General features: G+C 42.9%; 1 protein-coding gene and 1 long non-coding RNA gene across 3 annotated transcripts; both read left to right on the forward strand.

Moving 5' to 3' along the window:
- Positions 1-293: 293 nt before the first annotated feature.
- On the forward strand, positions 294-3167 carry LOC102206257 (uncharacterized). Its single transcript, XR_312285.2, has 3 exons — positions 294-366; positions 480-736; positions 2855-3167. It is a non-coding gene; the product is annotated as an uncharacterized LOC102206257 (long non-coding RNA).
- Positions 3168-6075: 2908 nt separating this feature from the next.
- On the forward strand, positions 6076-8431 carry LOC102206448 (upstream stimulatory factor 1-like). 2 transcript variants are annotated; one of them, XM_005752315.2, is made up of 5 exons: positions 6076-6222; positions 6889-6950; positions 7061-7110; positions 7923-8035; positions 8252-8431. In XM_005752315.2, exons 2-5 carry the CDS (start codon positions 6943-6945, stop codon positions 8387-8389), a joined length of 309 nt encoding a protein of 102 aa, XP_005752372.1. In that variant the 5' UTR covers positions 6076-6222; positions 6889-6942; the 3' UTR covers positions 8390-8431. The 2 variants fall into 2 exon arrangements, with proteins under 2 accessions (XP_005752372.1, XP_013771173.1); XM_013915719.1 differs by lacking the exon at positions 6076-6222 and having other exon boundaries at positions 6238-6950.
- Positions 8432-11530: the final 3099 nt, after the last annotated feature.

Genomic DNA, 11530 nt, shown 5'->3' on the forward strand with positions numbered 1-11530 from the left:
TACCAGGCCTCTGGAGAACTTCAAGACATGTTAAGGAGGTCATTTGGCCATTTACATCAGCTGTGTTGGATCAAGGACACATCTAAAACCTGCAGGACACCGGCCCTGAGGCCTGGAGTTCCCCACCCCTGCACTAAAGTGTGTAAGCTAAATGATAGTTCATCAGCACTAGAAGTTCTAAAGTTTAGTTTGGGGGAACTATTAGAACTGGAGTTTTGTATATACATCTGAAGAACGCCTTGACTGTGACTGTGTATGACATGATGTATCCAAACATCTGATTACAGGCTCTATCTCTGCCAAAAAGGTGGGGGATTTTGGTGTGTTTACTGCTTGCATCGACACAAAGGAAAATAACAGTCTCAGGTTCGAGCTTTCAGTGTTAATGCCACTATCACATCGAATGCATATGCTGTACTGAACCCTAACATTAAATGAAGTGTGCCTTATATTAACCATACCATTTGATCTTTTCAAAGATTGCAGTGCTACTATCAAGACTGTTCACAACCTCCCTATAAGCCCTTCAGCTGTGAATTCAAGACATCGAATGGAGGTATACTGGCTACAATGAAAAACACGATGTGCAAGAATTACACTGTCCCATTAACAGAACACAGTCATAGCGAGTTGCAAGAGACTGGTAATGTGACAAACTTCACATGCACACTGACAAGAAACAAGAGGACTGAAACGAAGAATATCACCATAGACTACAAGACACAAAAAGAAAAACGTAAGTATTCATTACACAGCAGCCCAACCCTGCCCCCAGATTTCTTAGCAAGATGTTCTTGTCCCGGTGTGCCAACATTTTATTCACCAGATAACCCAGAATGGGTTCCATGGTTAGGAGAGAAATGTAATACTTTTGCAAAGGAGATCAACTAATCAATAATCATTACTTTAAAGATGCAACGCAGTTGTAAAAAGCCTAGTTGGAACTACCACAAAGGTCATTTTGAGCACCTTGGGAAGTGTTGAATGCCCGTTTATAGACGGACATTGTCCACTTTAGGATTGCATGTGTGCAAAATTTCACAAGCATATAGCCACCTTTAAACTGATGAGCAAATTTCACAGGTGGGTAGAGACAGAGACTCATAGCGAGGATTTAGTTCAGCAGGTGATCATTTAAAGGTCAGTGGCCCAGCCAGTCTTAAATCTTCACTGTAATCAAAATACAAGAGAAAGTGATTTATTTCCTGATTTCCTGTTGCTATAAATTGCTAATACTACCCAGTCATATGCAAAGTGTTAACAAATTGTTTTTCATCCATTGTGGGTTTTTTGTTTTGCTTTTGTTGATTTGTTTATTTCCATTGTAAAAACTTACAATAGCTAAAACTGGAAAATGAAATCAATATTTTGTGCCAGTATTGAGCCCCAACTGTGCTTGTCAGTGTAATAATTTTGCTTAATTGACACAAATATCAAAGTAAGTTCATGCTTGCCGGTGTCCTAGTATTTAAAATGGATTTATCAATAATTATTATGTAAAAATTTTTGAAAAGTGCTCTAATGCAGCGGTCCCCAACCTTTTTTGCACCACGGACCGGTTTATGCCCGACAATATTTTCACGGACCGGCCTTTAAGGTGTCGCGGATAAATACAACAAAATAAAACTAGCACCGAAAAAAGAAGATTTATTCATAACACACTGAAAAGACCCAGGAAAACCGAGTAAACCATAAAAACGATAACAAAGTAACGCTGAAAACCGATAAAACCCTGAAAACCAGACATTTCACACCTGAGCCTCAACTCTCGCGGCCCGGTACCGAACGACTCACGGACCGGTACCGGGGGTTGGGGACCGCTGCTCTAATGCATCCAAAGCATTTTGAATATGTTCTAGGCTTTAGGGGACGATGGTTAGCATACAGTTGACAATTTCCTGGCAAACCAGCTTCCAGTTTGGATTCAGGAGACAGACACTATCTCTACTTTTAAAATTCAAACTTTCCTTTTTGCTAAAGCATATAGTTAGGGCTGGACCAGGTGACCCTGAATCCTCCCTTAGTTATGCTGCAATAGACGTAGGCTGCCGGGCGATTCCCATGATGCACTGGGTGTTTCTTCTTCAGTCACTATGTGTTAATAGACCTCTCTGCTGAATCGTACTTGTTATTAATCTCTGTCTCTCTTCCACAGCATGTCTTTATCCTGTCTTCCTTCTCAGATGGCGCCGCCCCTCCAGGTTTCTTCCTGTTAAAAGGGAGTTTTTCCTTCCCACCGTCACCAAAGTGCTTGGTCATAGGGGGTCATATGATTGTTGGGTTTTCTCTGTATGTGTTATTGTAGGGTCGACCTTACAATATAAAGCTCCTTGAGGCGACTGTTGTTGCAATTTGGCGCTGTATAAATAAAATAAAATTGAATTGAAAAATAGCACACTCGATAATTAATCAGATATCAAAGAAAATAACTGCCAGGTTTAACAATTCTGAATAACTAGTGCTTGCAATGTTACTGATTTCTTTATTTTTAATACATCTTTACAGTAGAATAGATCTGCAGGTGAGAGACAGAATTTGTGGTTAAAATAATCTAAAATAAATGAGCTCATGTCTTTTTCTAATCACGTTTCCTCGATCCTAAAGCTTGCCAGATACAACACTGAAATGAATATGAGTGTTGTCCACTCATGCATGGTGTGGAGGGCCGCAGTTGAATCCATGCAACTTGATGTGTCAAGAGAACAGATCAAAGAAGTTAAAAGAACTCGAGCTCAATAAAAGTGCAGTTAATTCATTCAAACTGCAGCACAAAGCGTTAACTGTGTAGCAGACGCATCACTGTCAGGCTCCATCAAACAGGATGAGACAAGCTGTGCTCTTCTTATCCTTACAGAACAAATCCCAAAGTGCTGTGCTGCAAGCCCAACCTCCCTGTGGCCTGTGGTGCTCCTCACTCTGTGGAGAGTCGTTGACTCCTGATGAAGCAAGCATGAAGGAGGGTCTCTGAACGCTTTGACTAACACAGATGTATCTGTTCCATTTAGGCATTTTGAAATTTAAGAAACTTTCTTAAATACATTTCTATGCAGGCGTCCATTACTTGCCTGATCCCCAAGTACATGCAATAATGCAGTATGTTAACATATAAACTGAATTCCAACTATGATATATGATAATATGATATATTAAAGACTTATGAATTAAAAGCATTAACTCACTTCCGCTGTATCATTATTGCTTTTTTTTTTAATAGGACGTTTGGGCGTCATTGAAACCAGCTCCTGCTGCACATCGCAACACAGTATTCAAAAGCACCTTCGTTTTCCAGCGTTAAGAGTTTGTGGGAAAACATAGATGTGAGGATAGGGAAGCTCAGCGTCATAAAGATCTGATAGCAAGGAAAATGAGTTCACTGAGTGGGCGAAGCTTTTTTTTGTCCTTCTGTGAGCTCCAAAGATATTGGGACACTGTGCAAAATGGAAATAAAAACAATGCAATGATCAGCAAATCTTAGAAACCCATATTTTATTTACAGTACAGCATAAAATATACACCAGATGTTTAAACTGAGACATCATACTATAGCAGGAAATTTGCATATTTTAAATTTGATGCCAGCAATACATCATAAATAAACTTCCAGAAGTCTCTTATGGACTGTTGTTAAAAGACGAGAGGGTAATTGCTGCACTGAATATAATATGGCTATGTGGGATTCTGTTTTATTACACAGTGTTCTAGCTTTCACTGTGGGTCATGATATTCACTGTTCTCTGGGCTTCTTGCAACCTTTCATGAAAGCACTGAGTCTAATTCTTACCTTTGTGTAGTACAGAAACTGACGTTTGATTTTTCTTGGTAAATTCCTCTAAGCCAGATTGTTGATTGTTAGTAGGTAATTACTCTTAGCCTTTGCCTTTACAGCATGACTGCCATGCAGAAGTGTTTCTCTGTGTAACCCTGAATTGACTTAAAAAATAAATCTAGAAAAGAAAGGCATGTTCCACAAAACACTGGGGGAGGGGGCTGGAAACATAAGTAACTACTGGATTGTGACTGTAGATTTAAGTATGTCCTGTGGAAGGCAGGATGGGACCTGCTGGTTCTGTCACACAGTCAAAATGATCCGGCTCTTGCTCTCCAGCTTCACAGGGCTAAAGTGTAGCGATGTAAAGCGCTATACAAATACAGGCCATTTACCATGTCTGTGGTCAACAGAGTTGTGAGCTTTCTTGTGTTTGTCTGTGTTCGAGCAGGAGATAAGACGCTACCCAAGGTCAGTGCTCATACTTATCAGAAACCTGTGAGGAGCAGCACGGCTTGTGCTTTGATTTTAGCATAAATGCACATTTTATATCGCGAGCCAAACAGGAACCACATCTGCAGTGACCTAAGATGACTGCCATGAGTAGATTTATTACATATCAAATAAATCTGTGGAAAATTGATCAGATGTCTTTAAAAAAAAGAAAAAGGTCATGTTGTAATATCATAATTTGACCACTAGGTGATGACAATAACCACGTGAAGTATCAAGGTCTGTGAGACGTGGACGTTACGTTTTTTTAAATATTATTATTATTTGAAGCCAACGGGAGAAAACGTTTTTATTTAACGTTTTTATTTGTGTAGGTTTTTTTCATCAAAAGAGCAAGTATCCTGTTCACTACCCGCTCCATCTACAAAAAGGCTTTTGGAGGTTTAGGGATGTAACAGTGACGTGTCCGGTGCTTCTTTCCTTTTCTTTATTTCTTTCGCCAGTCCTCGAGACCTACTGACCTGCAGCGTTTAGATGCATCCTTGTTCCAACACACCTGAATCAAATGAATAGCCGGTTACGAGGCCTTTGATGGCATGCTGAAGATGTGATTCAGATGTGTGGGAGTAGGGATGCGTCTGAAAGCTGCAGGGCAGTAGCTGGCGATCCCTTCTTTAATGGAGTGGAGTGTCGAGAACAGCTTCTTCTGTTCCAAAAGGCGCTTTTTCGAATCTCTGGGGTTTTGTTGGGATTTCTTTTCTGTTGGTTGTTCCTCCGCGCCGACATTAAACACCACAACTTTCACTGAAAGCAGCGTGGCGCTGTAAGCTGGCGACTTCGCCACGGAGGCAGAAGCCTTTAGAAGGCACTTTACCTGCAAGCACACCCGCGCTGGTTTAGCTCAGTGGTTACTTCTCAGCACCTTTGAACCGCTTTACTCTCGTCAGAGGGATCGAACCACGGGCGCTGTCCAGTGTTTTCCATCTATTTTTCTTCCACTCACAGTGGATGAGGAAGTGATTCCTTAAGCTTAACTAGTGTTCCCGGTCACAATTGACCGGTCTGTTTTAGCAGCTCTTAAGTTAGCATAACAAACATTTTTCACCGGGAACACAAACAGATTGATTGAACACAAGGTTGATTAAAACACTCAATAAAAGAGGTGATCATCGCCTTTTCAAGTGCATAGTGTGGAGGATGTCATAAGGCCTTCAGGCAATCGGATATTTATGAGTGTTTTAAGTTGTAAGTCGGTCAGATATGACACGACAGGACAGACGCCTTTAAAGGGCTCTTTCCCCGCTGCTGCCTCCGCGTTAGTTTAGCTCAGTGGTTACTTCTCAGCAACCGAAAGCTCTTCCAGCCTTCGTCAGAGTGTTCGAACCACGGGCGCTGTCTAGCGCTTTTACCTCGCCTGGCCCGAGCACTCATATTTTTTTTTCGTTTGAACACGTTCATAATGCATCACGCTTAGTATTAGATCGAGTAATAACTACAAGAATAATAATAATAATAATGCATTTTTATTGCAACTAAAACGGCATTTCCGCCAGAATACTGGAGACCCATGTTGATTTCTGTCATTGTTTATTTTGAATGTTGACCCTCTGCGGATGTAGTGAAGTCATTGAAGGATAAAGGCAACACTGAAGTGACCGAGGGACACCCCACAGACGCCTCCACACGCTCTGGACATCCGAGCTGAACAGTGAACCCTCCTGGCCGCAGAGCACACACTTTCAGGTTACCTGTGTCAAGCTGGTACACGTTAGGTCTTCCGTGAGGTCCTCTTTCATGAATGCAGTCAAATGTACCAATTTACTCTGAATAGTGACGCAAGTATATATTTGGAAGTTGTGTAACATAGACTCATTTTTAACGGAAGTGTAGTTATTTGTATATTGTTGCTGTTACTGATCTGGAAGCAGCCGACTTGATCTCCTGTGGCGCATGCGTAAAGCTGAAACAGCTCTGTTGACAAATATCGGAGGAGGGACCACTGTGTAAGTAGATCTTTGTTCAGTCTGGAATATCTTGGCCATCATTTAGAACTAAGCGCATAATTTGGACATTAGAATGTTTTTTTATAAAAACGTCGTCTTTATTAGCGAGGGCAGACACTGTTTTCACCGAGGCAGCAGGAAGAGGAGTGCTTTGTTAAACATCTGCAAAAACCGCTGGGGCCGTACGGTAATGTAACAGAAAAGACAGGATCCTCGTCGAGTCGCAATGAGACATTAGATTTCCGCCAGAACTGTCAAATTAAAAGCGCTGGTTTGGCGCACACGTCGAAACTTCGCTCAGTCATAGCAGTAAAATACAAATATAAGCTAGATATAACGTGCTATAGTGTTAAAGGTAACACTGACTACAACAGACACCGACGTTGAACACTTCAGTGACTTGCCTTGTTTGCTGCCACCAATGTTGATGCTATAACTTTGAAGGCGACATCTGCTCGTTTCCTGCGCACAGACCGTGACGTTCGCACGGTTTCTGCTTCGGCATTAACTGCTAGCTACCGCCAACGTTTTTCTAATGTCGTTTTAGCTGCAATCTCCCGCTTTAAGCGTGTGTTCGCTCAAACGACATCATATCGACACACGATATTTTATAGTCGTGAGCAAAGTTTGTCCCACGTCTTTGTCAAACTCATGAACTTGTTTCAGTCTGGCTGTGGGAGCGAGTGAAGGCGGTCTCCTCGTCCAAGAGCTTCCCGAGCAATGAAGAGGTGAGTGGGGCGTTTAAACGCGCCATTGTTGCAGTTACGACAAAGTCAAGGACTTGTATTTAACAGGGGAATGAGCTAATTTATGTATCCTTTGTTTCCAACGTGCGAAGTCAGCAGAAAAGCCCTGAACAAGACGGCACTGTTACCGTCAACGAGGAAGGTAAAGAAAAAAAAGCTGTGTGTGTGTGTGTGTGTGTCACTGCCTTTAAAGTTTCCTATTAACACTGTACTAAGGGACTGCCGTGGTACTTCTATGTACTTTAAACAGTCCGATGCAGACTCGGGCGGTTCTGCCTGAGAGTACAGTTGAGTTGATGGGACTTGGAGTCTCCTTTGTCCTGCTGCTGACAAAGATACAGTCAGTATCTCCCAACTGAAAGCAGACCGAGCTTTCATTTTGACAGTTATGATGAGTTACACAGCTATGTGGCCAGCTGGCTAGATATCTCGTCCTCACCAGCAGTTATTAAGTGAAACTGCTTCATTATTCATTAAGAGCCGATCAAACAGGCAGGCACACACGTATTTTCACTGCTGGCACATGGCTATGGATACAAGGAGCTTTTAGGTTGGAGGAGGTGAAGGAAGTGAGTTTCCTTTTTTACACACAGATTTCTGGAGAAGCTTAATATTTACCTTGCTGGTTAACCTGAATTCCATGTGATTGTAGCTGTGTAGTTTATCTTAAATAAGGGTGATTCCAGGATACACTGAAAGACAAAGAGGGATGACATTAATAATGGATTAATAAAGGAGTGACTTCAGCTGACCTGGAGCGACATGATTGTGTTGTTACTATAACATTTCCTTTAAGTCTTTGCAGTTTTGTAATCTTCCAGAGCATATCTGGTTGTGTGGGACAGCCAAATCATAAGTAACACAGTTTCAGTCTTTTTAAACTGCTGCTGTGTCCTCAGACTTATTTCTGATGGTTCTAGGGCTGTCTTACATTTTATACGTTTGCTTCTTCAGGGTCCGTAGCTACCGCTGAGGATCCAGCAGCTATTGCTACCATTCAGTCTGCTGCCACCTTTACTGACCAACCCATCAAATATCTGTTCAAGACAGAAGGAGCGGGTGGACAGGTAGGACGGAGTGCTGAGAGGAAGGACTTGCTTTCATTCTGTCACTGTTTGCTTGTTTGTTTTCTGACACTTCTAATTTGAATGTAGTTCACCTAAGCACAAATGCACAGGTTCCAGCTTAGAAGTTCAGGTAGATTGGAGTGTTCTCCTGAGGTTTACCTGTCACCTCAGAGGTAATGAGACATCAAGCACTCAGTGTAATGTGTTGTGTTGCAGGTGACCTACAGAGTGATCCAGGTGGCAGATGGCCAGTTGGAGGGTCAGACAGACGGAGCTGCAGCGGTCAGCCTGGTCGCCGGTTTCCCCGCGACCACTCAGACTGTCACACAGGTGCCAACAATAACTGACAGCTAACTGTAATCTTAGGAGGTTGGAAGAAAAAGGTGTCGTAAACCATTGCCTCTGTTCAAGGATGGTCCTTCACACTGCACATGGATGGCTTCTTACAGTTCTCTTTCAAACCATCTGTCCTCTCTGTCCAAAATGTGAACGCTAGCATCCTCAACAGAGTGACCTTTGACCTTTAGATGCAGATGTACAGCTGAGTCTCGTCCGGTCGAGGTGGCTCTTCTGTGTTGTGCCATGTGTTTTTGGAGTGGGTGTTTATGAGTTACACAGCCATGTGGCCAGCTGGCTCGATATCTAGCCAGTGTAGAGTACTGAGCATTAGAGCAGGGCGATATGACCAAAAATATTTATCACGATATACATTTGAAAATTTGCGATAACGATATAACTGACACTAGACAAAATGCTTTACAACTCCTCAACTTTATTAGTGCAAAAAAACCCATCAATGTATTTTCACTTAAACAAGCAGCTGTTTTTTATGTGCATTAAAGTTATATAAAAATGTAACAGTGCAAATTCCTCGCTGACAGTTTAACCAAAAGGCATTTCCAGTGGAAACTGGCCGACATATCCTCAGCATAACCATGTATAATATCCACAAAACTTAAAAAGAGGTTATACACACACAGTACGGTAATATTATGTTGAAGCACAGCACGTATCACTCCGCGAGGCTCCGCCTACGACAGCCGTAACGCTCCGACAATCCATCAAGTGGTGCGGCTTCGTAGCTCAGCAAAGTCGTACTGAAACATTTGACAGATTTTCGAGCGCCGTGCACATAAAATCGTTTCGAGGTCAGTAAACACAACCAGAGTTCATACATAAGGCACACGGGATTATAAGGGGCTCTGTCGACTTTCAGAGAAATCAAAGGATTGATTTTAAGTGCGCCGTATTTTCCAAAAAAAAACACAGTAATAACGACGGCCCGCTAGCATGCGCTACCAAAAATAGCGCTTTGTTGTGTATCTGACGGACGAAGCTAAACCAGTTCCACACCAGTGAAGCTGCAGCATTTTTACAAACCAGTTCAGGTTCATCTGTTTCATTCAACGATCCGCTTTCGCTCTTCTCATTCTGCGTCGCCGCCATGCTTTTTCCGCCATGTGCGTATGTAAACAAAGGCACTGCGCATGCGCGTTTTACCCATATTCTATCGCGAGATTTCATTTTCCTATCGTTGCCCAACATTACACCGGTGTTACAATGAAAGGTATGATATGGCCCAGCCCTACTGAGCATTGCACAGCATATACTGCAACGTTTAGTGTACGCCGTGCAACTGTCTGCCAGCTACAATCCAAGTTTAGGCTACGTCCACACTAGCCCAGATAGATTTGAAAACGCGGTTTTCGTCTGAAAACGCTCGGCATCCACACTAGCGTTTTCAGTCGTTTTCACAGAGTTGTGCGTCCACATTGAAACGGCCGAAAACGCTTACGTTCCAGTCCTGCGCATGCGCAAAAGCGAGTGAGAATTAAAGAATTTGAAGAAAAGCTCTCTGGAGCATGTACAAACTGATATTAATCTTTTTTAGGGCTGCCAAAATTGAGAGCAATCAAAACAACTGCTGTATAATGCCCTCCGCTATCTTTGTTTAATTGGTCACGTGACTGCATCACATGACTAAAATGCGTCATCGTTTTAGAAAGTCTGCGTTTTCGAGTATCCACACTGCGACGGGACAGCTCCCTTTTGAATGTATTTGCTTTCTAGAGCGTTTTCAAAATGCTGCGTTTTTCTTTGGGGAAAACGCCGTCGGTGTGGACGAGAGGCCAAAACGATGCGTTTTCAAACAAAAACGCATTAGTGTGGACGTAGCCTTAGAGATCTTTCCCAGGCACCTTAACACCCACTCACGTCTTGCACCAGGTGATCTTAATAAGTCACATGATAGGGTGGGGCAAGATCTCACAATGGTTTCACCCGAAACCTCTGCTGATAGGGCTTTGGAGCGTGATGTCACAGGGTGGGCGTGGAAAGGATTTTGGCCTGATGCGCCATTTTCCAGGTCCAAACAAAGCGCAAGCACACACAACAGCCATGGTTCGTACTTGCTGTGTGGTCGGCTGCAATGTTCGATCGCACAACCGGCACAGGAATAAGCTTAAAAAGGGTTTGTCTTCTTATTCTTTCAACCTGGAAGCAACATGAGGCAGCTCATATGGCGGACCTTACCAAACGAAGGCGTCTAGCCTGGATAGCAGCCGTGAGATGAGCTGATATCCAGTTCGCTTCCATGTCCAGATATCACTTAACTTACCGGACATTTTCATTCCGGTAAGTTCTATATATATTCATATCACTCTTTATAGCTTAATAATATTATTGTTGGTGGTCTCGGAGGTTATAGAAATTGTGAACAAACATCGAATGGAGTGACTTTGCAGACATACGTGTTATGTAACGATTTGCTAATTCTTTCGCACAACTGTAGGGAAGCCTGCCTATGAAATGGATGTAGTATTTTGCCCGATTATCAATGTGGGAGTTTGCATCAACTTTACAATTATGGGCACATAATATGACAACGAGATTTTAGCAGTTCATTGATAAATGTATAACATCAACTGTGGTAGGGGGTGAACCATAGCTATTACACTCGATGCACTCCAGCTGACTTACCTTGGTTTGAATGACGACGTACTCACAGTTTGGCGGCTTGAAAATTGTTTTGATTTATGGACCCGGAAAATGGCGCCGCCCTCCCACAATACATTGCGGGGTGACGTCAACTCCAAAGCCCTATAAGGACCCACGCACTTTTTCACACCTTGGCTGCTGTGATGAGTCACATGATCAATAATGGGTCAACGTCCCACTAAATCCCCTTTTCCATTAGTACCTACTGGGATTGGCTGGTTTGCCATTACAATATAGGACCTCCAAGAATATACCTGCTGATCGCTCTGACACAGCTTGTCGTAAACGAGCGACGCTCCTTACTGGCCAATCGGTGGTGTGCAGTCTGACCACGTCACATTTTAGCTTGGAACCCCGGCCGAGCAGGTACTAAAACAGTACCTGGTACGAGGTACTATGACCTAATGGAAAACCTTGGAACTGCTGTTCCATTAGTTCCTTCGACCAGGAACTAATGGAACAGCAGGGCTACCAAAATCTCTCTCTGCCCTGCCCGTC

Source organism: Pundamilia nyererei, unplaced genomic scaffold (assembly GCF_000239375.1).
Source record: "Pundamilia nyererei isolate P.nyererei 1_Seehausen unplaced genomic scaffold, PunNye1.0 scaffold00353, whole genome shotgun sequence".
Classification (NCBI taxonomy): Eukaryota; Metazoa; Chordata; class Actinopteri; order Cichliformes; family Cichlidae; genus Pundamilia; species Pundamilia nyererei.